The sequence below is a fragment of the Pocillopora damicornis genome, chromosome 14, assembly GCF_964200805.1.
Source record: "Pocillopora damicornis chromosome 14, jaPocDami1.2, whole genome shotgun sequence".
Classification (NCBI taxonomy): domain Eukaryota; kingdom Metazoa; phylum Cnidaria; class Anthozoa; order Scleractinia; family Pocilloporidae; genus Pocillopora; species Pocillopora damicornis.
The window spans coordinates 5,644,072-5,671,591 of record NC_142683.1 but is presented as its reverse complement, the minus strand read 5'-3'; the positions used below and the strand labels follow the sequence as shown (position 1 = coordinate 5,671,591).

General features: G+C 37.8%; 2 protein-coding genes across 2 annotated transcripts in view; one reads left to right on the top strand and one right to left on the bottom strand.

Annotated features, from left to right (window-relative positions):
• The window catches only part of LOC149034150 (uncharacterized), a 95,216-nt gene that overhangs the window by 43,607 nt on the left and 24,089 nt on the right, over positions 1-27,520 (bottom strand). The gene's annotated exons all lie outside the window — the stretch shown is intronic.
• On the top strand, positions 1,031-26,034 carry LOC113687087 (cilia- and flagella-associated protein 70). Its single transcript, XM_027204795.2, has 31 exons — positions 1,031-1,246; positions 2,539-2,728; positions 4,027-4,125; positions 5,123-5,202; positions 5,902-5,966; positions 6,869-6,983; positions 11,214-11,267; positions 11,643-11,713; positions 12,024-12,173; positions 12,558-12,734; positions 13,261-13,447; positions 14,215-14,289; positions 14,811-14,902; positions 16,034-16,094; positions 16,361-16,422; positions 16,808-16,873; positions 17,402-17,468; positions 17,915-18,046; positions 18,748-18,831; positions 18,970-19,011; positions 19,607-19,687; positions 20,061-20,113; positions 20,211-20,326; positions 20,508-20,732; positions 21,674-22,011; positions 22,743-22,895; positions 23,433-23,594; positions 23,930-24,019; positions 24,545-24,646; positions 24,985-25,032; positions 25,538-26,034. Exons 1-31 carry the CDS (start codon positions 1,169-1,171, stop codon positions 25,619-25,621), a joined length of 3,399 nt encoding a protein of 1,132 aa, XP_027060596.2. The 5' UTR covers positions 1,031-1,168; the 3' UTR covers positions 25,622-26,034.

Below are 27,520 nucleotides of genomic sequence, written 5' to 3'. Positions count from 1 at the left end.
TTTTGTGTATTGGCGTAATCCTTGCCACTTTGCATTGCGAAAACACAGCTTCACGATCAATACTGTGCTGGTATAAGCTGACTAAAGAGGGGATCACTGCTTCTCCAGCTACTCTTAATAACTTTGGATGAATATTTTCCAGCAGACTTTTTCACTTGCAATGAGTTAATCTTCCTGGATACCACTTCTCTGTTTAAGACAACCTGAGACAAAAGTGGTACCTTTTTGTTCTCCAAAGTTATAGGTTGCAGATACGTTGATGTTGGCAGTAAGTTATGTAGCTTATTCCCTACGTTAGAGAAGAATAAATTGATAAATTTAAGACGAGATGATTCCTTTGAAGGAACTGTGCAGTCACTTAAAAATAATAGCTGAGAGACTGAGACTTAGAGCACCTTTTGGTAAGAAATTAAATAAAGATGAACCACGACTGATCTCAGTATACATGTATTTAAGCAGTGCTGACACTGCAACAGAATAGGGGCCCTTAATGGAATAAGGGCCTTTGTAGAAATGAAGGTGCTTACGCAATGGGGGCGCTTATTAGGACAAGGATAATTATTAACAGAAGCCAAATTCGAGGGGAGCCCTTATTAGAGAAGGGGCGCTTACTTGAATGCGGGTGCTAAATAGACTCATTAAAGTTTTACCGTCATTCATTTAATTATTTATATAACGTGTATCATCTCTCATATTCTAGTTAGGGTGTACCGCATAGTTCCTGGTATCTAGCCAGCCAATTACCCAATCCTTTTTTATCCTGAGTCCTATTGTTCTTCTCCATCAAGGAAACTCTTGCATTCTTCATTCTTTTTTCATTGTTTCTTCCATGGGCGAAGATAAAAAGAGGACAAGTGATCAGGAAATTGATCATGAACGAAATGATTTTTGAGTAACTGAGAACTCAATCTACCTTTAAATTTGTTCGCGCTATGCTATGAACGCGCAATGTTGGTCCCAGTCCATTATGAAATACTTCTGTTGTGCGCCGAAAAAGCCAGCGGTGTATACTGAAGTCGCTAGTTGTCATAGAAACAATGAAAACTGTTAAAAAGTCAATATGGCGGTTGTTTTTGTGCATGCCTGGAGAGGTTAACAGCGATTAAAGACGTTAGAAAAAGCTTAAAATCTCAGAAAAGAGCCTTTTGAACAACAAAAGCCTTAAAAGATGGCCAATGAAGAAGATGCCGCAAGTATCAGACCGCCAGAACCGGTTACAATTGTCGTGGTTCGATGCAAAAATCTGGTAAGCGTACGTACATGTAAGCCTGTTTGTAATTCTTAACGAATCTCCAGTTCATTAAATTGTATTGAATGAAGAAATTTCTAAAAACCAAGAAATTTCCATTACGTAGAATTTTTAAGGGAAATTTTGTTTGCAAATGTGGTTATATTCTTTCATGTGTTCGTTGATATCAATTGTTTCAGACGTCAGACATGTGTAAGCTTTGCAATTTAGGGGTCTTGGTTAAGTCGAGACACAACATAAAAACCCAATCAGCGCTTTGAAACTGAGTCTTGTATGCTTTCCAGCAGGACATCCTACAATTTCAACCTCTTTCAGTTTAGAAATAAAAAGAAAAGAAAAAAAGAGAAAAGTCGTCATCTTAAATTACAGGGTAAAACTACAAAATACAGGGCTGTGCACTTACAGTATTTACTTCTTATTGAATCACCATACATCATTTTGTGTTCTTCCTTGTTCTTCAAAGCCTACCAAAAAGGTGGTCTGTATTGTGTAGTTGCCCTCATTACAAAAAAGGTCAAAAATTGATTTCTTAATTTTTCTTGAGAGGCCAGCAAAACCTAATAGTGGCACAAACATGTTTGGGAGACTTCTCGGAAAGGCTGATAATATTTGGAGATCAGATTCCATTTCCCACTCCTAGCTCTCCTTGACAATGAAACACCTCAGAAGGTTACAGTCATTGGCCCTGAACAGTGACAGAACCTTAGACTATTTGATCCAAAATCTGTGCAGCATCCATCTGCAAATTGTCTCTCCTCATTACCTATAACCATTTATATGATAAGCTTAACCCTTTAACTCCCAGATCAAATTTGTAATTCTCCTTACTGTCAACCATACATTCTTATGATGTTAGTTGGGAGAATTTAGTATTGGATCAACTTACCCCCAAATTGATATTTTTCTTTATTCTCATCACTTATCTGGTTAATATTGTATTGATATTGTAAGGAGATATTCTGTCTTGGTCACTCATGGGAGTTAAATGTTAATTATACATGCATTTGATTCATTCTTACTTTTAATATACATCAAGAGATGATGTCACCCTAAAAAAAAACATTTGCCCTTTTCATCAAGGAAAACAAAAAGGTTGTAGCTATCTTGTTGTTGATCTGTGTAGTATTTGATCACAAATGATGTCAGAATGTGTAAGAATATCAATGACACACTCTGCCACATCTTGTGTGCCACTTTTCTGATCAATTAATGAACAGATGCATGGCAAAATGGTATTAATATGTTTTTTAATTATTCAGCTTAAAAGTGTTTTTCTTCTCACTTTCTAGAAAGGATCTAAAGGTGATTCCTTGAATTCCTTGGTGAGGCTTGAGTTTGGTGCTAATCTGCTTGGAGAATCTCCAAAAGTTGAAGCAAACACAGAGACCCATAGCACAGAATACAACTTTAATGCATCATTTGACTGTACATTTGAAGATGCTACTTTTCTGGACTCTATAGCATATAAGCCTGTGATAGGTAGGTATTGATTTTCTAGTTTGACTTTCATTAATTATACTGTACAGTGTACATGTACATAGCATTACTGACTGTCTTGTTCAAAACTTGAATTTCTTGAGTGGGAGTTTCTTCCTGTCTTCTAACAGGAGTGAATGCCCCCTCAAAAAATGCAATTTTTGCTTGTTACCCTTGAAAGCTACTAATGATGTGTGCAATTTTAAATATAATTGCAACTGATGATGTTGTTTACATTATTTTTTGAGGATGGGTAAAGACATCATTAAAAAATTTACATCAGTATCATCATTAACCATTTACATCAGTATTCGTAAATTATTCTCCATTCTCTTTGACCCTTCCTCTGGCACTGACAAGGCAGTGCTTTCAATAAGATTTGAAGTAGGTGGCTACCTCAATAAGCACCTGCTGGAGAATGTATGTAAAACAATTTCCCTTTTGTCAGCCCATTAGTGCGATTTAGAATAAACTGACTTCAAACAGACTTTTCTGTGTTAAACTTCAGCAAATGATCATGAAGTATTAGCTTCCTTAGTAACAGTTGTTTAATTGATTGTTTTATTTCTACAGTTATCAAAATCTTCCATTTGCTGGCAATGTAAACTTGCTCCCTGAGTTTCACACAAAAGTCCTCTGAAAGGACAAATAGTTACTGGTTATTGCAATTTGAGTTAGTATTTTCATATTAAGTAACTGCCTATGTCGTACTTCTACTTCATGTATGATGAATTTATGTGGCTAGAACACACAAAACAAGCGGATAAAGAAGACCACCACTTAAAGAATGAATAAATCAAAGACCACAGAATTTCAAAAATAAATAAGTTGAATACTCCAATACCAAATTGTGTTATACGTGTAATCTTTTACAGCATGTCATTTATTTATTTTTTTTTTTGTTCTGTAATTTTGATTGGGACCCTGCAGAGTATACCCAACAATTCACAACAGAGTAGTCCTGCCAGAGTTCTGGCAGGTGCCGGGTCTTATTGAAAGCGCTGAAAACAAGAATTTGTCTAGCAATCAAAAGGCCTTGGGTTGCAATCCAATCATTTTCTTAACATGTAGATGCTGGTCACTTCTAGTTTATACAGGGTTAATACAGTTGCAAAATAATGAAATAAAAAGTTTCAATTGAAGGGAAGCTGGGAGGGTGCTATCAAAGCAATTGTGTGTGGGGGGAAGTCACTAGTTATTGAGACTGACCTGTTTTTAAAGTGCTGATATAAGTACATAGTCCTAAAATATCTTACAACTATAATTTTTGAATTTCAAAATAGATTTTTTTTGTTTTTCAGTTACTGTTGTTGAGGTTCTTCCTAAAGACAAGAAGGGAAAGGAAGAAAAAATAAATATTTTGGGCCAATCCTGTATTGATTTGCTGCCACTTCTTCATGGTGAGGCACATAATACTTGTAGATACTTGTACACTTAAACCATGGTTATATTTTTGTTACACTGTTATCATTTTGGCATTGTAGATGCTGTAAAAAGTCATTTTAACAACATCATAATTATATAATTAGCAATTTGTACATATAGCCTTGTATTTTTATGAAGATCCTCATTTTGTAGGATTTAATCTTAAAAGAAAGGTACCTCTACCTGCACCTGCTGCATTATGGTTTTTCATGAAATTTATACTTTCTCAAATATAAGTAATTTTTTTTTTTTCACTTGGGAATTTTTAAGAACACTTGAGAAGTGCGAAGAAGCAATTGCTTTTGGTTCCTTCTCCTTGGCACTTCTCTTGTGTTCTTAGAAATGATTTGCAGAACATACAGGTTTTTTTAGTCTTTACAAATATTTTGTTGATCCAGCACTGAGCTAGTTTGTGAAAAGTTGCAAAAGTTGTCTTTCATTTTCCTGCAATTTGATTGGTTCCTTTAAACAAGTCTTGATATCTGATTGGTTGTTGTGTTTTAGTAAAGCTGTCTCATAAGCTTGCACTGATGAGAGCCAATCACTGATTGCAAGGATCACACATGATTTCAAATTGAATGTAAAAGACTCAGAGTTGCTGTTATACATGTCCTTTTAACCATTTAAACCCTAAGAGTGAATAACATCTAATTTCTCCTACAATGTCACCCCTGAATCACACAGGGTCATGAGAATAAAGGAAACGATCACCAACAAGAGAAGCATTTGATTGGTAAACAAATTCTCCTTGTCAGCACCTTAGGAAATGTATAAAGAACAGTATGGAGAATATGCATACTGATGTTAGGGTGTAAAGGGTTAATAAACATTGATCTCACGCCACCAATTATGGATAACAGAATGTGTTGAATTTAAGGGATATTTCAATCTCCACTTACATTTAGATTTAGCTATATTTATGTTTTTATATTAATAACTTTATAATACTGTATTTTCCCATATGGTTAAAAGGAGAGACCAAATTCAGTGTTACCCAGTATGTCCATCCTGTCACCGTTCCAACTGAACCAGCCACAACTGAACATATTTTGGTAAGAAATATCCTAATAATAATAATAATAATAATCCAAAAAATAACAGATCAAATCAAGAAATCAGTATAAGTCCCATATGAAAGCATAACATTATCGAGGAAAGAAAAGAAAAGGAAAAAATTAATTATTTATTTTTTCCTTTTCTTTTCTTTCCTTGATAATGTTATGCTTTCATATGGGACTTATACTGATTTCTTGATTTGATCTGTTATTTTTTGACTGTATATAAATGAATTTATTTCTACCAGTGTAATTGTTGTGATGAGAAAAGTCAGGCAATGATCAAATCTGAAATAACCACATTGATACAGCCACATTATTCCACTAGCCGCTTCCCTGATTTTTTTGAGATGATTGGGTCACAGTGGACTTCAACCATTTAAAGAAAGTTTTTCTTCTGTTTGTGACATATCATTTACTGTACATAGTGAAACCAAGTCTATTTAAATTATACACACATACTATGAGGATTGTATACGCTTAACTGAAATTGATCCTTGTATTAGTGAAACTCTCCCAGTTATTATTCTTAATGTAACAGTTAGTAACTGTATATTAACAAGTAATTAATTAATAATGATAATTTTATTATTATATTTTTATTATATTATATAACAGTAACTACTATTACTTATTAATGATTATTTATTGAGTTTTAAAATTTTTATGTTTGCTCATTCTCTCTTTTTTTTTTAGCCTGAAATTGAAGTGCAAGTTTCTGTAGCACAACCTCTTCTTACAGAAACACAGCTCCATAACAGGTTTGAACAGGCTCTCAAATATTGATTACAAGACCAACTCTAAATCATTTTAAGTATCAATAAATTTTGTTTTCAGAAGATATCAATGGCTGTACCTACATGCATGGGACAGAATGTTACCAGCACAATTGGTAACAATCTAGGAAGTACATGTATGTGCAGGCACATGTATGCAGTTTTCATGACGGTGCTGCTGAACTCCCTTCCTTAATGCTACTGTTGCTTCCTGAAACAGGAAGCACTCCAGCATTCCTCCACAAATATTCCACTCTATGGTTTTCAGTAACATTTTCGATATTAAGCAGCTGTTGGTGGTACAGTCTGTGACTGTGGTGTAAGGCAGAATTTAAACAAAGGAGTGTGCTCACTGCAAGGCTTAACAGACAGTGACAAGAGATACAGTATTATAGGTGGCAATAGAGTGCTTGAAACCAGTTTTTATTGAAACTCCCTGCAAATCCCACCAAGCTTTTAAATTAGGCTGTCAAAAACATACGAGCAAACTTTTCATATCAACACTACCCTGCATCTGTGTGTATGAAATTCGTCTGCACAGTTAACATATATGCGAGCGGTACTGTACCAAGATCCCATTAGTAATTCTCCTTACTTTCTGCCAAACATTTCTCATTATGTTAGTCTGGAGAATTTGGTATCAGATCAATTAGTAATCTCATAGTTGATATTTTATTCTCATCACTTGTCTGCATGATATTGTATGGGTAATAGGAGAAATTCTGTCTTGGTCACTCATGGGAGTTGAAGGGTAAATTGTATCTACAAATATTTTTTAATTTAACTTTTTGAAAATTAGTCCTTATAGAGAATTCAAGCTACTGTATCTATTTTGAATTAGTTATCTTATCTTCCTTTTTTCATTTTAATTTTGTTTTGATTGACAGCAATTTATTGAGTGTCCATCTGGACAGTGCATTCTCTGTACCAGACTCCTGGCAGATTCAGATGGCTCAGCAGTTTAACTACACTGCCAGCTTGCCTGTTCCAATATCCACTGAGGTAAGAAGTTCACATCTAACTGAATGCTAAGTTAAGTTTAACAAATGAGATTTATGTTTCTCCTCAAGAATCTGGGTTTATCATCAGTGATTACTTTGTATACCAAGGAGGGAAGAGCCAGCAATTGAATGCAAAGCTGATATATGTAGATACCCCCCCCCCCTCCTCCCCAATAAAGAACAGTTTCACCAGAGGTACAGGGCAGAGGGAGGGGGGGCTGGGAGCATATCTCACAGAGTGGCTCATCAGTTGTAATGTACATGTATGAGCTACCAAAAGAGCAAGACCTACTTTGAAAAAGACACTCGCAACTTCAAAGAAGTTTCGAAGAAGATTGGTTCTTTGTGGCTAAAAGACCGCTCAGCGCTAATGCAATTTATCTTCTCTGGAGTGAATAATTACTTTTCTTAGTCTTCTGATAGTAAATGTAATCGTTTCTCGCATGAAATGGTTAAAATCATATTATCTAGAAACTTTGTACTTTACCCTGGTGAAAATCTTTCAAGGATCTTTAAGGATCTTACAAGATCTTCATGAGGACCTTTGAGGATCCTCTTGAGGATCTTCATGAGGATCTTCAAAATTCTTGTTAAGATCTTCAAGGATCCTTCATTTTCTTGCCAAGATCTTCAAGGATCTTTCATTTTCTTGCCAAGATCTTCAAGGATCTTTCATTTTCTTGCCAAGATCTTCAAGGATCTTTCATTTTCTTGCCAAGATCTTCAAGGATCTTTCATTTTCTTGCCAAGATCTTCAAGGATCTTTCATTTTCTTGCCAAGATCTTCAAGGATCTTTCATTTTCTTGCCAAGATCTTTGAGGATCTTTGACTTTCTTGACAAGATCTTTAAGGATCTTTCATTTTCCTGTCAAGATCTTGTCTGGATCTTCAAAGATCTTTACATGAACTTTGAAGATCCTTTAAAGATCTTTGAAAATTCTTTGAGGATCTTCCAAATTCTTGTTAAGATCTTTGAGGATCTCTCATTTTCTTGCCAAGATCTTCAAGGATCTTTTTGAAAATTTTGAAGATCCTTAAAGATCTTGGAAAGAAAATAAAAGACCCTTAAAGATCTTGGCAATAAATTGAAAGATCTTTGAAGATCTTGGCATAAAAAAGAAAGATCCTTGAAGATTTTGACAGCCAAATTAAAGATCTTTGCAAGAGATTTGAAGATCCTTAAAGATCTTGACAAGAATGTCAGTGAACCTTGAAGATCCTGGCAAGGAAATGGAAGATCGTTGAAGATCTTAGCAAGAATGTTATAGAACCTTTGAAATTTTGACAAGAAAATAAGCATACTTAAATCCTCATACTAAGTTAAAAAGAAAAATTGAACCAAACATAAAAAAATGAAATAAAACTTTTTTTTATTGCTAAACGAGAATTACCCATCCTCTTCTAGTAGGACTACTTTTACACTATTTCTGTTCAGACTTTAGGTTAGTACTAAGATTTTCATTTTCCAAAAAATCTGGCAACAGTCCAGCTCAAAGATAAGAAGACCAAAGTATATGTGTTAAACTTGTCTAGGACTAGACTATGACCAGACTCAGACTACTCTTACAGAGGGGGTAAACATGAAAAAAAGGCAAACAAGAGTACTTCAATGACTATATTTCTGAACCATATTAACCTATATACCAAAGGAAAGCTTAGGAATCACACATACTGAATATAACTAATATGTTGCCCTAAACTAATTTGTTATTTGACATCAGATCAATTTGTCCACCACATGGTGTGAAAAACCTAGGTAAACTTGAGAAAAGATAACTGCACAAAGATTGCATGAAATCAAGTGTTTTTAGTGTCAAAACAAAGTACTAGGGTCGTTCTTTTGGATGAGCTGAGGAACTTTTGGAGTCGTTTATATTATGGGCACAATGCCCGTTCAAAGTTCACCGAGATTATTAGGTGAGTTATTCCACAACATCTTACTTAAAATTCAGCTTATAGAGAAACTGTCAGCTTATCCATTTCAACTCAGTAATAGGATACAGCCGTGAAAACTTCAGATTAATTGAACTAATACATCCTGAGGTACAAAATAAGTGTTTTCGGGAATTCATATGACAACCTCTAAAAGAGCTTTTTAAGTTGGTTACACAGAACCAAGTAAATTCACACCTTCAGAAACATGTCCTTCAGTGAGCGTCGAGGAGAATCTCTCTAGATCGATAAGCCTGTATCCTTGTCCCTGTAACACATCATTTGCATCCTCACTCTCCAAGAGCTCAGAGTAAGAATCATTAGGCGAGGATGGCATCTTCATTTTCTTTCCAGAAGTACCAATGAATTCTTTTCATTCAGCCCCTGAGTCAGAGCAATCGCGAGACCTGCTTGGAGTTTGATTGACGATTTCGGTTGTTTCCGTCTCTCTTTTCGCTTGTTTCTGAACTCCAGAAAACGCCTTTCCTTTACCTTTATTTCTGTGTACATTTTCCCTTTAGTTCCGACCATTGTCGATGATATTTGCCGTAACAACGAGCTTCTTATGTTTTTATGCGACCATTTAAAATCTCGGCGCGTATAAATTCCTATCCCATAATGCAAAACCCTATTTGTTGTCATGTAAGTAGTCACAAAGTTTCCCGAAAGCCTCGAGCATGGCGTTGCTATGCGGTAACCTTCATTACACTCATTGTACAATAATTTTCTGCGAAAATTCCTTGTTGTGTTTAAATTATAAAACAGTGAGCCCTCAATTTACAATTTTGTTATGTTTGAAATTACTTGAGGATTTCAAAGGAACCTAATTCATAATGCAGAGATGTGGTAGAGATCTTGACAAAGTTGCCTTTGAGATCCACATCAAATTCAAAAAGGATCCTTACAAAGAGCTGTACAAAATCATGAAATGAATCTTTTAAAGATATTTGGAAGATCCTTTTCAATTCCTTGAGGATCTTAAAGGATTGTAGAACAGATCATGCAAAGATCTTGACTAGGATCCTTGTAACTCCTAATCAAATTCTTAAGGATCTTAGCAGGATCCCTAAAAGGTTCTTTTGAAGGTCTTTAAAAGATCCTCATTAAATCCTTGAGGATCCTGAAGGATCCTTGAAAAGATCCTGCAAAGATCTTGACTTAAGGATCCTTGTAAGATCCTGATCAAATTCCTAAGGATCCTGGCAAAGATCTTTACAGGATCCTTGAAAGGATCTTTTGTAGGTCTTTAAAAGATCCTCATTAAATCCTTGAGGATCTTGAAGGATCCTTGAAAAGATCTTGCAAAGATCTTGAGTAGGATCCTTGTAAGATCCTGATCAAATCCTTAAGGATCCTTGCAAAGATCTTAATAGGATCCTTGAAAGGATCTTTGGAAGGTCTTTAAAAGATCCTCATTAAATCCTTGAGGATCTTGAAAGATCCTCAAAAAGATCCTGCAAAGATCTTGACTAGGATCCTTGCAAGATCCTGATTAAATCCTTAAGGATCCTTACAAAGATCTTGAAAGGATCCTTGAAAGGATCTTTTGAGGGTCTTTGAAAGATCCTTGCTAAATCCTTGAGGATCTTGAAGGATCCTTGAAAAGAACTTTGCGAGGATCCTTATGAGGATCTTTGTAATATCCTTTGAGGATCTTTATCAAATCCTTGAGGATCTTAACAAACGTTTTTGCTTACAAAGATCTTTGAGGATCTTTTACAGATCCTTTAAAGATCTTTTAAAGATCCTTGTCCTTAAGGATCTTTGGCAGGTCTTTGTCAATCCTTGAAGATCCTCAAAGATCCTGTGAGGTTTTTCACCAGGGTAGTGAGGTAATTTGGTATTATCAAAAGTGACACTCGTTAACAACTTTTGCAATGTGCCTCTGTCTTCGTTGTATCTTTGAAACCTCTATTCATAATTGTTAGATAGTTTGTGTAGGTAAGAACATGATTTCGGGTGCAATTTAGTGTTATGGGTACGAGTAAATTTTTGTATAGGCGAAAAAATTGCACGAGCCCGTAGGGCTTGTAAAATTTGTAAAGTTTACAAGTGCTTATTTTCACCAAATTGCACAAGAAATCATGTTGTTACTTGTTAATAATTTACATGAAAAAAGCTTCACAGAAAGTCAAAACGGACGAAATTTCGGCGATACGCGCGCGCTATTTGTAATTTGCACTCGACTAACAACTTTGCACTCGTAGTACCTAAAAAATGCAATCGTTTTCGGCCAATCAGACGCGCTTAATTTTCTCATGTATATTATTCTTATTATTTATATTCCCTACGTTACAGAAAGAGAGTACAATAGTGTTATCCAACGGAATGCTTCGTGCACCAGGCGAAAAGGTTAGACTGTTACCACTTGTTCTGTCATATGAAACAAGCACGTCAACCCACTGACTCCTGAGAGTGACTAGTATCCAATTTCTTCCGAATCGCACATTAAGGTCACGAAAATACAGAAATGATCACCATTTCAAGCGGCCCATGACTGTTAAACAAATTCTCCTTATCAGCACCCTAGGAAATTTACGTGTATAGAGTACTATGTAAAATATTGCATACTGATATTAGGGTGTAAAGCCCGCTGGTTAATACGTAGGGAATTTTCAGGTGTTTTGTTGACGGAGTGTGTTTTGCTTTGTTTCGTTTTGTTTTTTTCTGCAGACTTGCTGAAGCTTTCTCTTTTTTTACATATTAATTTATTTTTTAACTTACCAGGAAACTACAAATCATCGGAAGTGGTCCGCTGCTCCGAGTGCCTCTGGCTCCTGTCTATACATTACTGACAGGTAATAACTGCAAGTGGTTAAAGTGCAATTTTCAATCGCGTTTCGATACTTATTGGGTTTTGCTTTGCCATGCTCTGTAGTTAGTGTACAAAAATGGTGCCACCCTCTTCACCAATCAGAAACAAAACTGAAGCCGATCAGTGCTTGGTCACGCGCGTTTTCCCTTGTTTTGTAGAATCTGCTTCACTTTGACTTTGAGTTGAACTTTGAGCTGTGATGACGCATGCTAAGATTTGAAGCAGCTTTGTCGTGATAATTTGGGTCAGACATGTATTTATCAGGTACTATTAACTTCAACTTTCCTCTATAGTAACATCGAAATTTTGCCGTTCGAGGACGAAGATGGTGATCTCAGAGATAGAGAAGATATCGGTTTTCGTCAGGAAGCTATGAATGAGAAAAATCACGTTACGTGGAACACAGAAAGACGCTGTTTCTTAAATGCAGAGGCCGCTGAAAGGTGAGATCGTCCTTCACAAGGGCGTTGTAAAAGAAAAGCTCTTCGTGACTTTGCTTCAAACCAAGTGAGCTTCTATATTCCAGCAGTGCTGAGTTTCTTATGTATTCTTTAATTGTACATGTAATAGCAACTCAGCCCCGCTGGAATATCGGGGGCTCATATGGGATGAAGCAATATTACGTAGTTCTTTCCTCAGTAAAAGGAAGGGAAATGCTTCCCAGGTCTATGGGCGGATGCGACGCAGTACCACAGTTTCTTCAGAAACTTACCTCCTCTATTCATTTGTGTTGTTAGTTCAGGAACACACGTTCACTTAATTTAGTGTACTCATTTATTTATCATTATATTCATTTTCTTAGACTTAATTTTTTTTTTATCTTCTAGTTTGCAGAACAAGATCGCGCAGAATCGTTACTGGCCCTTGGAAATAATGAGGACCCCAATACAACAAGCCACGAAGACAAAAGGAAAACAGGGCTCGTTAGAAGAAGATATTCCCATATCATTCCACGGAGTAGCTTATGTTAACATGGCGCCCTTACTCTACCCTGGGGTGAAAAGGTTTGTTTCTTCGCATTCCACTTCAGAGTCTCTTTTAAAGCAAGTTTCGTCTCACGAGCAGGGATTCTTGTCTTTGGATAAGCGAGTCGCATATGTGTGTCTCTAGAGAAACGAAACGCATTGATCGGATTCTTGCATTTAAGAGTCCTGTAATAAACTATAGTTAGTGGCAAAAGTATTTGGCACGCCTCTCCTTATAAGGAGACTTACCATAATAAACATATGTCTAGTAATTCATCTGTAATAAGTCACTTGCAAGTCCTCCCTCCCCCTCCAAAAAAAAAAATGTTGCCCGATGTATGTGACCACTATGTAGCACCAGGCAAAAATGAAACGGGGAAGAGGGGGTGATAAATTAAAATTCATGGGAAAAACTAAAATGAGTTAATTGTGCCAAGACTTTTGCCACTCACTGTACGTTTTACCTGTTAATGTTTCCATTGAGTTCGATGAGAGGGGATTCTGACACTTAGCATTCTTCCCCTCATCGTTTTAGCGACATGTAACGCGTTGTTTCTTCACCCAGAATAAGAGGAGCATACCTTGTGAAGCCCTTCATCGAGAATGAAGTGTTTGATAAAACCAAGCGCAAAGGTACACTGACGGAAGAGGCTGCCAGAATAGCCAGCGGAATGAGCCGTACTCTCGCCTCAGCCATGGCGCAGAAGGCCCCTCCACCCTCCAAACAAGGCAAAGCGGATGCAAAAACAAAGGTACTATTACTGCTGTGTCTTTAGAGCACATTTCGATTGGGTGTTATAAAACTGAAATAACAGTAAATTGTATCAAAGATAAATGTCACAAATAACCAATGAGAACTAAAGCTGAAAACGTTTTCATCTGATTGGTGGAGAGGATGGTGCGAGTTTTGTAAACCAATCACAGAGCGAAGTAATGCAAAACCAATGCATTCCCGATTTACTTTTGACACTGAAATGAAATGAACCTCCTGAAGAAGAATCAGAACCTTTGCTAAACCGATGACTGTGGATGAAAATCTCCCAATTTCACACGTTATAACAGCAAAAAAAGTCAACAGCTTTTGTTAGGTGATGTTGGCAAGTTTTGTCTACTCAAGGATTGTTTCAACCGAGAAAATGTAATTTTGAACTTGGAAACATACAGGCAGTATATGCAGTTTGGCTGAAAAACTGTTGTCAAACAACTCTTTGAATACGAACAGCAAGTTTGTCTTTTATTCCCGTAATTAGAGTTCTTGTAGCTGATATTTTTAGCGCGCAATATCTCGACCAATTACTTTCTAGGTCTGGGGATTGTCTTTCCTATCGACAAATTTTTGTCTCCGCTCGCCATTTTTGAGAATGTTTGGTCTACCACGCTCTAGATCTACGGGAATGGCTGAAAATTTACCCTTTTTGTCTGCAAACATCTCAACTAAGACTTAATGTTTTCGTGAAATTGCCAAAAAACCGAAACTGAAGGGAAATTTACTTCATTTACGACTTCTTGAACTATTTAGCCATCAGGTGCTGTTCTCAAACCGGACGTTTTAGCAGAAGGAGAGGGTAACGAGGCTAAAAATCTTGAAGGACAGGTGAGGCTTGATGTGCAATAATGAGCGAACATTTATTTGTACAAGAAATGTCTGTCGATAAAGAAATGCAGAATTCAGGTGGAGTTTACCACAAACGTTAACCAAAAAGGTTACTAGGATTTCCCCTTTTTTCGGGTTCCAAGTCTGGGTTCCAAGAGGAACACGGACTTCTCAACCCTTCAGTTAATCCTTTGAATCCCAGATCAAATTTTTAGTTCTCCTTACTGTCAACCAAACAATTCTTATATTGCTAGTTCAGAGAATTTGGGATTGGATCAACTAATTATCTCCAAATTGATATTTTTCTTTATTCTCATCACTTATCTGGTTGATATTGTAAGGAGAAATTCTGTCTTGAATACAAATTGATATGAGAGTAAAAACAATAAAAACTTGCTTACGGCTCACAATAAATATCTACAGGACATCGCTATGTATGCTAGTGTGTAAGGTCAAGAACGGTCTTGGCAAAAGAATTCATTACCAGAAATAGATACATAGTTGAGTCTTTTTATTTACAGCAATATCTGGAGTCACGAACTTTTATCACCTTGGAATTTGTCCTCGACAAGCCGCTTGTTCCAAAACGGCCGCCATCTTCGCTTGCAAGAAAGTAAGTTGGCGATACTGAATGATGCTAAATACGTTGCGTTGTGCCTCCTCGACTTAGACTTGTAGTTTGATATTTTCTGGCCTAATTAGTTAGCAATTTATCTGACCCTGTACATAACCGATAAGCAAAAATCTTTAAAACTCAAAATATCTTAGAACCAAACTAAATTGAAGACAATGAAGCCAGTCGACATTTCAAAACGAGCGTATAGAAAGTGACATGTAGACCATTACAAGAGAGAACTTTTAGTTGCAACGTAACTGTGGTTTCCTAACTCAATTTTGAGTAGTGACAAGAGCTCCCAGAAAGCCTCTCCACGCCTGAACGAGGTTGTGCGCGAGCGTACGTTAAAATCCTGTTGTGCGTGCTTATGACGTCAGCAAACAAATGCCTCGCGAGCCAAAATTTTTCCTCCGCGTTTGACTGCAAACTTCCCGCTCAGCTTGTCCGCGAGTCTTGAGATTTTCAAAATTGTTTAGCCGTTCCATCCCGAAAGGGACGGACCTATAAGAACTCATAATGAAGTGGAAAGGAAACGGACATTTAACCCTTCAAAGCGACGAAAAGAGCTTTCCAGTGAATCATACTACAATTCGCAAACGCGATACGAATGGCTGGAAAATGAAAACTGAATTTGCTGACATCATTGGGGCCTCGCCAGTTTTGCACCTCTCTTTGGCCCGATAAGTATTATCTTTAAGAGTTGATACGTCCTTGAAGTATTGTGCAACTTCAGTTGTCTTAAATCTGAGAACTTTAAATCTGACAACTTTCAGAATTTTTAACACAACGCTACACAATTTCCTGGCCTTGAAGTCAGGTAAACAACGATTCAAGCATTGCGCGGGCCGCCTGTGTTCGAGGGATTTTAACCTTTTTTCGCCTCTTAATAGCAAATGTAGTATTTCTTTGAATAACGCTTTACTTCGAAACATTTCTTTGTCATTTTTGCCCTAATCAAGAAGCTGGAGCTGTCTCGGCTACGCCTCGAACAACACTTACGCCTCCTTTGTGCTCTCCAACCTTCCAGCATGCTTCATACCGTTGTAAACGCACGCTGGCGTATCAACCAGTTTTATTTACAATATTGTCAATTTCACTTGTACTTTGTTCATTTTTCCCCGCTTGTAGAGTTGCAGAATATATTCCTCCACGTCCAGTTTTTGCCCGGAAAACAGGAGGCTCCAAAAAGGTAGCATATCATGGAATGCATTTAGTTTTGCGAACACTGAAGTTGACAACGTTTTTTTTCCACTCCCTATGTGCCATTTTTAAGATTGTGTTTGTTTGAGAAAGTGGAAGAAGGGCAGCAAATTCAGAGATTTACTGGGATAAGGAACGCAGCGCACTGGGGAAATAAAATTTGTTACGTTTTGATTGCTTTATAATAATTTAATAGTTTTTTTCACATCGTAAACTTTGATTAACAAATTTGTAAAACTATCTGTTTTGTTACAGGCTGTGGAAGATTTCCACGGTCAGTTGACCACTGTTGCAAATTCCCTGCTCGAGGAATTCAGGTTTGTAACGTTCTGAGGAAAGCAGTAGTACTCTTTTTTGGTTCTCGATTATTTGATTCCTGTGCACGAGATTCCCGAGTGGTTTCGAATTTAATCTGCTATACGAAAAGTTACACAACCAAACCTTAACGGTATCTTGCCTTTTAACCAAGTCTCACAATAGAAAATGGTTTTTCGTTACAAACTCGGGAAGTTTAAAGTTGCTAATCAAGCACTATCTCATCGTCTTCGCTTACAGCCAATCAATCAACTTCCTAAAGACACCCAAAGCTTCGAATATGATGAGCAAATCAGATGATGAACGCGAAACTTTCGGCATCTTACACTTCTTACAATCATCTTACGACCAATTTTCTTCGGTAACATCTTGTGTTTCTTGTTGCAGGCAAATGTACGGCGATGATTTGTTGAAGGGAAGTCTACCGCAGTCAAATGATGCCATGGACCAGAGGTGCATATTTTTGCTTTTGCACGCAAAATAAGGAAGAAGGAAAAAGAGGCCTAATAATTAGCTCTGAAAATCTCTCATTCTAAGGTCTAAAAATGAAATCTTATTGTAATTTTTATAAATTATAACAGTCAGAAAGAGATTTTCCTCTCTTAAAAACTACATGTATTTTTAATCGGTGTGAGTTTGGAGAATTTGGTCGATGCACGTCTACCTTAGTTGAAGATTTTACCTTCGCCTTCCTCTCCTCTTAAAATTTTTGTTTCAGGCAGACTGGTCATGTTTAGCCTTGTTCTGATCGGCCGTTTTCAGGTTGCAAGTACTTCGGTTCTGCAACATCTATTTTAGGGCAATTCTCAATTGAGTGTTAGGAGTAGTCCGGAAATGCATTGGCTTTTATTTACTTCGACTGATGATTGGTCCGGAAAACTCGCGCTACTCTCTCGCCCAATCACTACTTGATCGCCCACGTTTTCCTGCGGTCATAATTTGAACTAATGAAAGAAATAACGTTGGTTCTTTTTTTTGTAGGAGGCAGAAGTTTCTGTACGAACTAAATACATCCGGAAAATATTTCGCTTTTAAAGAACAGTTAAAGGTAGCACAAACGATATCGATTGTACAGTACATGCAATAAGTTGATTATACACTGCTTGATTTAGTCTTGGCATCTGTTTTGTTTTGTCTTTTGGTTATTTTTTCTAATATTGCCTTTTTCTTGAGGCTTATCCATCTAGTCATGTCTTGTTATAAGTAAAATGGTTGATGATGGCTCCAGTCGCAGCTGTTAACATAACTGTAGCTTGCCGTTTAATTAGAATGCTTTGTTAAATCTGAAGTATTTATACAAGAAGAAGTATGCACTAAAAACTGTATGAATTTTGCTTCCACCAAAAGAAAAAGGAAAGAAAACAAATTGCACATTCATTTACAATTTGCCGCCTCTTGCGATTCCAAAGAGTAACCTTTTTACTCGAAGATCGTCTACAAATAGGCAAGTTTATTGGTAGACTAAGTTAACATACGTTTCCCTTTGATTAACAGAATAGCGTCATAAAGATCGTGCGAGAGAAGTATTTAAACACCACAGCTTTTACAGACAAGGAAAAACTACAAGCATTCCTCAGCGAGTTGTATGTGTTTTTAATTGACCAGATGCACGTGGCTCTGAACAAGGTAATGTTTACATCATTTGGAATGGAATGTTATACTCTATATTTTAGGCTAATAAACTGTTATAACAGAACATAGAATTGTTAAGTCTCTTACTCGAGCTGAGTGTTTCTCAGCACTTAAAACCGAGTTCCCAAGCCAATCATGTCTTAGCAAAGAACGTCATGTTATGATCTTGGGTATCCAGAGCTCAAACCAGGAGGTTTCAATCTCTTGCTCAGTGCATCCACCACTAAGGTACCGCACCTTCGCATGCAACTTACCATGTTGCATGAGAATTTAGCGGGAGGTTTTATTTTGTGTATTAGCGACTTTTTGCGGTTTGAGAGGTCTGAAAGTTTTGTTGGTGGAATAATTTTTGCGATTTTCAATTCAAGCTACAACAAATTTGAAGGAAAGAAAACGCAGTATTTAAACTTTTACTACTTTTTGAGTTACAATGCACTCTAAAGACATATCAAAGAACTTACTCAATGACAGAATTAAACAAAAAAATTCCCTTCCCCAATCCCCGACATGAACAGCAAGAGGGTGTTTCAATACTGCGTCATGTAACCAAAAATATATCTGTTTATACCGAGCTGGTATCACAAGTTTATTGATAGGTTTATAAATGTGTCATACCCTAACGGTATATGCGTTTATTTTGTGTAGTCTGAGACTGTTCCAGTCATCTTACATCGTTTCCTTGTTTCAATTTGTAGTTCCTCACAGCAGAAGAAGCCCCAGAGGAACCACCGCCCGTCACGGACTCCGCCACTCTGAAACACTTCGCGAGAGAGGCTGAGGTACGTTGAAACTCTGAAGTGTGGTGTGATAGTTTATCATGTCACGCTGTATTCGAAAAATAACCTGTTTTGTCTGTTTTGTTTCAATGTGCTTCCTAAGATGTCATTATTGACGAATGCTTCTCTTCTTATCAAAAGGTGAACCAGAACTTTGAACTAGCAGCGAAATATTATCAAGAGGTAATAAAAATCTAAAATAGACAATTTAAAGACTTTATTCATTTACTAGCGTTCCAGCAGAATAACAGAGAAGCGAGTAGATCTGCCAGGATGTAACCGCTGGATACCCGCTTCTAACCTTTCCACAAATGTCACTGTGCCCTAATAGGCCATTTCCGAATTACATTTGGCCTCATTTTCAAAGCGAGTACTGGTGCTCATTCCTTCATCTGATCATAAGTTTGCATTCACATGCAAATTAAACTCGTTTCCAGACGAGTGGTTGAGCACCAGGCCTCGTTTTGAGAAAAAGGCAAAAGGTAATTAAGAAATGGCCCATTCACATGTAATCCTGTACGGATTTGTTCAAATTGGTTAACTCCGGGAAACAACAGAACGACTTTAATTGTGTAAACCTCAAAATGCTGAAACATTCAAAAGCAAAAGTTTTGATCTCCAAAGTTTCTCACCGGAGCCTGGACCTGCGCGGAGTGGAAAAAGAGGCTCTCCAGGTGTTCAAACCTCCTTGTCCGCCTGCTCACTATTCTGAATTGCTCATTTGTTTAATGTGTTCCCGAAAGCATTGCTTATTTAACTTTTTTTCCTCTTTTATCAGCGTTTGTCTCGTAACAAGAATGATCCTGATCACTGGTTTGATTATGGAGCGTTTTGCTTGCTCATTGGCGACTTTGGGAAGGTACGAATTCTAACCATGGTTATATTCGCGCGTCAAGTTTTGTCATGGCTCTTGAATCATGAAAAATCGAGGCCTTTTCCAGAAACAAGAAAATCCTGAAGCTGAGAAAAAAAATCATACAAAGAATTTTCCGAGACCGTCATCAAAAACTGTTGAATGGGATTTCCTATAACATTAGCATAATAAGATCGATGGCTGCAAACTTCAATCATTCAAACTTCAATCGTTTGGTCAACACGTGTGTTAGAATCATGCGACTGGAAAGAGGGGAAGTCGGTTTTTCCAAAGTTTTGGATATAATCAGTCAGACCCCTGGAAAATTGTCTGCAAATATTGCAAAGGAATTACTAAAGTGTTGTGTCTTTTTCTGTAGGCTGAGGAGTGTTTCAAGGAGACAGTAGCTATTGCGCAGAAACACGTACCAGGGTGAGTCGGATATCATTTTTCTTTACTGACCCTGAGTGTGCCAGGGATGTTTAGCCGCCCCAGTCCTCTCTCGACTTATCTAGCTTTATCTCCACAGTCTTCTGATGCATGGCTGCATGTCTCTGATGAATGAGAAGTACGAAGAAGCCGAGACTTTCCTTGAAGCGGCAACATGTGCTGAGAGCAAGAACGTCATTGCATGGACCATGCTGGGTAAATATGTCATTATTTTAAGGAGCTCTCTTGTAAACTTTAAATCATTTGAGAAAAGGAAAGAATTGTCTTCCTGTAAGCTAGAATAAAAGCGAAAAAAGGCAAAATTAAAGACCAGCAGGCACTTACTAGTTTGACATTTTTGCACGACAGCCAGACTGTATCTTCATTCATGTTACAGGTTTGTACTATGACAGCATTCAAAACGACATCGGAGCTGAGCGTGCGTTTCTAGAAGCCAACCGCTTAAATGCGGCAACGTCGTCTTCTTCTGAACTGATAGCCCCAGTAGATGGACCGGCCGAGGTTGAAGATTCTGTTTCGGAGACTATTGCCGACGAACCTGCCGGAGAAGGGGCTCCTGGAACTGCTGTGTCTGAAGACCAGAAACTGCCTGAGGTCCATGGTATGTTTGAGGGTCTTTTTGTTTTGTTGTTTGTTTTCTATTGCTCCTTTTTTTGTTTTATTATGTTTTGCATTTTTCCTTTGCTTTATTTAAGAAATAGAGCATTCAATCGCGAAATATCTAGTATTGCGTAGACTTAGCGTAAAGATAAAAAACGTAAACCATGGTTAAGAAGCGACAAATGCTTTATCTCATAAGACAGCAAAATCCTAGAACTCTCAACAGCTCGAATAGCCTAGGGAAGGTTTTTCAAAATAAAATCGATCATTAAACAAGATGATAAACAGCCTCCACTGGCCAGAATTTTGGTCTAGTAAACGACAAACTTGCAGACTGTTTTTCACCTCTAGCATCTAAATATCTAAATCTAACATTCGATTAACTATTGTCCACGGCTCTCTCCAAGGTCAACGTCAAGAACACACAAGCAACGCCGTATCACCAAATATATGGCGGTCTAAACTTCTCTCTCACTCGGCAATAACATGCGGGAAGAATAGGCCAGCGGTTAATAGGTTGCGCATGCGTAAGGGAATGAATATCGGTTGGTTTGAACTTAGGTCTGTAACTCACGGAATACAACTTGGATCTGAAAGCCTAAAAATACGCCCTCGCTTTTACGATGTCCGCACACGCAGGCGTTTGAGCTCTCTGTTGACCTATTACTTCTTCCTGCTTGTCATTGTCACGTGAACAAGAAGTCTAAATATCGTTACCTCCTTTTTTGAAGGGATTCGGCGATGTGCATAATGATAGGCCCGCAATGCGTGAATGCTAGCTTCAGGAAGGTATAAGAATAGAACAAGTCGCAACAACTGTCTAAGAAGAGACAAGTGGCAACAACTTTTTTCCAACAGTGACCGAAATTAAAAATTTATCAGCTTACTACACGGAATGTGAAAAGTGTATATAAAAGGAAAGTTATATTTGTTTTTCTTTAGTTGATGATGTACTACGTGAGGAGCCTGGGTCAGCGAGTGGAGAAACCACCGCCCAACCTTCCGCCCCGCCAACTGCAGCCCTTCCCCCATCTGTAGTGATCAGTTCTGCAACGCCTGTTGGGAAGCTTGGAGTGAAACCTCAGACCCAGTCTACGACACAAATGACATCCAAACAGAGTTCGCGTGTTCCAAGTCCTGCCGGCTCAAACCGCCAATCACCTCCTCCGACGGAAACTGACCCTGTAGCGCCTGCAGAGGAGAAGTCAGCGGAGGTCAAGCCGAATGATAGTATTTTCTTACAAGTTGCTGATTTCTTGCTGGAAGTAAATGCTCTACAGGTAGTGTTTTGGTCGTTTTTCTAAGCGGTAGTGATAATGTTTTTGCGTTGCTGTTGTCAAATGTTTGGTCTACAACCCGGTCTGAAATGTTGGACACACTGGTCACAAATGGGACTGAGAATTAATTGTTCCTCGCTATAATTCTAATGCTGGTCGCCTGCAGGCAACTTTTTTGAACTCTTGTGAATGTTCTTCTCGTAAATCAGCAATCAACACTCAAGAAGGAAACAAATGTTATCTTTTGCTGCGGTCATCTGATTTTAGCAGGTGATCGTTCAAGCGTTGTAATGTGTTTTATGTAATGAAACGTCTCTAGTTTTTCTTCTTTTTTCAGTTCGAAGTGAACCAAAAAAAGGAATATAAGAATCAGATTTATTGGCGACGAAAATGATTATTCCCTTTGGCGATTAAAGCTAAATTTGTCTAAATTCCTTTAGGTGCTCGTATAGATAAAGCTAACTTCGGACTATGGACATGCAGCCTTGTTACCTAACACACCAAATGTAGCGACCTTTTTTATCGCGGTTTTCTTTCGATCCCACTCTCGGTATTTTGTTGGTTGGAATTTAAAATCCTTTCGTAATAGAAGCAGTAGGCTCGTGAATAGTGAAGTTCTACGCTTATGCCCTGGCTGGGACCAACACACTGGGGAAAAACACACTGTTAGTCTCTTTACCCAACCACTCCCCGTTGTTTCAATCAACGTTTGTATTTTTGTTACTGGGTACCAGCTTACGGACGCGGCATTGGCGCACGAGTTGGTGGCAGCCAACGGAGAGCCTGGAGCGAGATACTATGTGCTTCTTGGGAGGCTGAAGATACAGCAGAAATCTTTCATCGGGGCTGAGGAGAATCTTAAACAAGCTGTCATGTTGAAGCATCAGGTGATTTGCGTTAGAGGCTTTGTTGGAGTTAGTTTCAATACATTTGTGTGATTTGCTTTTAGTTTCCAACTTTAGTAGAACAACAGCCTATGTGGTCTCTTCTCTTAGATTTTATCCCTGGAATTTTTCGAGCAATCTTTGAGAGTTTGATCTTGTTAACTTTTCGAGTTTGCATCTCCCATTTGTCTCCCTCGCCGCAGCCGTCTTGCAATAAGTCAAACTGAAAAAAAGCAAAACAAAAAAAACAAAAGCAAAAACGAAAACAAAAAAAGCGTCGGGTAACTTTTGTAAAAAAATTCTAACGGCTGCGAAATAGACTATTGATGTTTTAGTCCATTGAGCTGAAAACTTCCTGCTTTACAGAAAGATTTACTATAAGCACGAAAAATGTAAACGTGCCTGCGACTTAGAAACTGCAATGCGGACAGTGTGCGAAAATGAAAACCCTCTGGAATAGGGAGGCATGTTGTCTTATTGAGTGTGATTGAAATTTACGCAGTGCCAAACGCTGAAGTTTGTCTCTTTATTCGATATCAGAACCCAGATGCTTGGGGCTTGATGGGACACCTCTATTATTTGACAAGCCGCACTGAGGAAGCTCAGGACTGCTATGAGAGAACACTGGCCTATACAACCGAAGCCTCAGACATGCACGCCATCTATTTGAGACTTGCCTCGATTTACTTGGAGAAAGGAGAGGTTGGTGCAACGTTATACTATCTAAGTTTTTAGTTGAAAAGCTTTTGATTCATCGCTTGTATCCTATTCTATTGTCCACTTACTATGGTTAGTATCTTGAAGTTTTCACTATTGACGTTTGACCTTTTGACCTTCTATGTTTGATGTTTGACGTTTGACATTTGACGTTAACGTCTGACGTTTGGAGTTCGACGTTTAATATTTGACGTTCAACTTTGACGTGTAACTTTTAACATTTTGACGTGTGACACTTCATGGTTAACATCTGATGTTTGACTGGGACGTTAAAATTTTGACATTTTACCCTGTTGGTTGTCTCCTCTCTTCAAATTCAGTTTGATAAAGCGAAGACAACCTTCTTGAAAGCCTGCATTCGCTCGCCTTCCTGTGTTTCGTGGCTTGGAGTTGGAATTGCGTGTTACAGGGTAAATACTGTAACTAACTTTACTGAGATACCACTCTGTGTTTATTAAAAATTCCCCTTTACTCTTCTGCACCCGCGCATGTATCATTTTGCACAAGTTATTAAATTGACTTACTACGAGAAAAGGTTTTGTTGGTATTACACGATTGTAGAAGAGATTAAGCTTGAATCTTTGAATGACTTGCTTTGCAAAACTTAAACGTCAAGCGTTCTTTGCCCACAAGGAATGAAACAAATTATTGCGATGTTATAAATATACCATACTTTGTCATATTACTTTCATTCGGATTTGCGACTGCCGTACACCACGTAGACTGTATGTGTTAATCACTGACTTTTGGGACCGTGGCCAGAATTTGACGTTGCGAATTGGCGTTGGAATTAGTGCTTAGATCGAAATCATTTTACTAAATTTAGAGAACAAAGGGACCTTTGAAGCTATGAAATAAATCAACTGGATGTTAAGTTTTTAGCTTCGGCAAATCTCTACAATTTTATCCTGACTTCCACCCTTGATTTATTTTAGCTGGAAGATTTGGCCGAAGCCGAAGACGCTCTTTCTGAAGCAAATATATTAAACAACAAAGACGCAGAAGTATGGGCTTATCTGTCCTTGGTGTGTTTACAGGTAACTTAAATCAAATTCATATTTCTGTAAGATTTTAGGATTTGCAAAAATAGAACGACTCTTTTTTTCTCGCTTTCCTTCCAGTTCTTCCGAGCGTGGTCTAAAGGCAAGCTAAGTTATTGTGTAATCCTTTGTTCGAGCTGGACACAGACCCTTGCGGAAGAGTGAATACTTTACCCTGCGTAACATTATTCAGTAACACTATTGTGTCGTCTAGTTTTCTGGCGCTAGTTTACTGGCGTGTTTCTATACGTTTGTGCGCCACTTTAGATCGCTTAAGAGCCTGGAAAGCATTTTAGTTTAGGCAAATCTTATCCTCTGTCTATATTTTCTTGTAGACCGGTCGACAGCTGGAAGCCGAGCAGTCGTACAAGTACGCTCTGAAGGTAAGAAGCAATTTATGAACCGTCTTGCCGTTGCGTAATCTGAAAGAAAGCTTCTTGGATTAGGCTACTTCAGGCTGATAAGCCTCCTTCTCTTTAAAGACCCCTTTTTTAAATATTTGCTTCCTTTTTAAAAGCTACCTCATTTAACTCCCCTCCCACTCTTGAAGAAGCCTTTTTTCTGGAAATCCTGGAAATCAACGCCTTCTGACAATTTAATCCCCACAAGTATCTAATTTCTCCCCACAGTATCACCCATGTATGAAACATTTAGGTCATAAAAACAAAAGGAATGGGCACCGAGCTAAGCAGAATATGCTTACTGACGTTACGGTGGAAAGGGTTAGCCTCGAGACCTGACAAACGAGGTTGAACAATTTCGTAGGATTTTAATTATTTTGTACAACTTTACAGCTTCGACATCAATCCTCCATCTAGAGCTAAATGATTCCCTAAGTTAGGGAGAAAATATGTATGGTTGATCTTTCCTCTTTTTTTCTATTTGCAGTTAAATCTACAAGACAAAAACCTGCTAGGAGAAATTCATCAATTGCAACAAAAAGTCGGCTTTGGAAATCCGATGGTGGCCTAGAATTTTTTTCAGTGCAGTTAGTTTGTTCCATTTTCTGTACCATTGACATCTCCATCGAATGTTCTTTTCAAAAAAATATAGTGGAATGCGCATAGCTTGTTGTTTTTATGTACACACTTCCTTGTTTTGTTTGGCCTTTATTTATTTGTTTGTTTGTTTTTTATTATTATTGTAAAATGGAGCGAGAGATGTTATGATTTGTAATCTCTCTTTTTCCAGAGTAAGTGGATTTGTACAGTTAACTCTGCGCTCTTTGCGCCATTCTAAACGGTAACTTTTTAAAGTCGTGGATGTGTCCTCCCAGCCTCGTGCATGTGTGGTGTATTTCAAGGGATGTCATTTATTAATATCTTGTTAGATCTCAAATCTCGACTTGAAAGTGCTGTAAAAATCCGTCTGAAACGTCTTCAAAATATGAATGTATGTGCTCAGTTCCATTTTATTTTTGTATGAAGATTTACTTCAAAACTAGAATTCTGAGTGAGGATTTTAAAGGCAGTTTATTCTCCATAGGCGTTTATAACATAGCGCGTAAATTTGTCTAATCAAATTCAATTGCCCGAGCGTGCTTCATATTCCTATTGTGCACGCTCGTGACGTCAGCAAACAAATCCCTCGCGAAAAAAAATTTTCCATCGGGTTAAAAATGTTATAAAATAATTGGTTCATACATCAGCTGTGCGATCATCGAGATATGAAGCACTTGGGAAGTTTGGAGAGCACTCAAGAAGCTAGAGTTGCTCTCGGCTACACCTCGAGCGACTCTTACCCATCTTTCGTGCTCTCCAAACTTCCCGCGTGCTTCATATCTCGATGAACGCACGCTGACGTATGAACCAACTGTTAATTAACGCGAAAGGATAGTGGAAGTATTTACATCAGAGATACCAGTTCGCCACCGTGAAAATTAAGTAATCGCTGGTGACGATGGAAATCTTGATTGAACTGAAGTACAGTTTCAGGGCAAAAAGCTTCCTTCTCCAAAGAGTGAATTTAAAACATAAAATCCTCCATTCAGTCAAGTATACGGCTTATGCTGAATTCTAAGATTCTGAACACTGCACCGCCACATCATATTGTCTTTTCTCAGCCGCCTTCCATCTTTAAGGCATGGGAGGTTTTAGGAGGGAAAAGAAAATCAACACTAATGCAATCCAATTTGAAAACCTTCTAAGCCACTCCTTAATTGTTGAGGTAGCACAACAATTAATCCCTTGTTAAAGAAAGAGTCACTCATTAGAAAGGTTCAAGAAAAAAAGCATCATGATGACACCAATTGTAGTCTCACGTGAGTAACTTTGAGACGCGGTTTAGAAGAACAGCATCGGTTGTTTGACGCCAGCTCGGCTCATTAGGTTCATAATTAAAACATTGTGGTATACAAACACAACTTACACCAAATAACTTTGAGCTTCCACAATGACATATTCGACCTGTCATATGCTTAAATTAAGGCAATAACTGACAAAAGATAATCGAGTGAAAGCACCAGTTACTAAGATACCTAAAAGTTTTTACTTTGAAAATCATATACTTTTTCTTCCATCCAATTTATTTCTTTACTTCATCTTTACACCACACGACTATTGGCTTCCACAAACACATCCGTTCAACATTATTAGGAGACCAGTTTTTTTACAGAGATACCTTTAATTTCATTCCTTAAGATTGATACCTTTCTTCAAGTGACCGGTATGCAACATTCACGTGATTACTTTGAAATAGGCGTCTATATTAATCAGGGTGTAACAATGGATGGTAATTTGTTCCACTCCGCAGTTATTCACGAGAGGGCTTTGGCTGTTTCTAGAATTTTTACATTCACGCAAATTATTCTATCAATAGTATAACTACAGAACAGTTTAAAATAGAACTTTCTCTGAGCAAAATTACAACCTT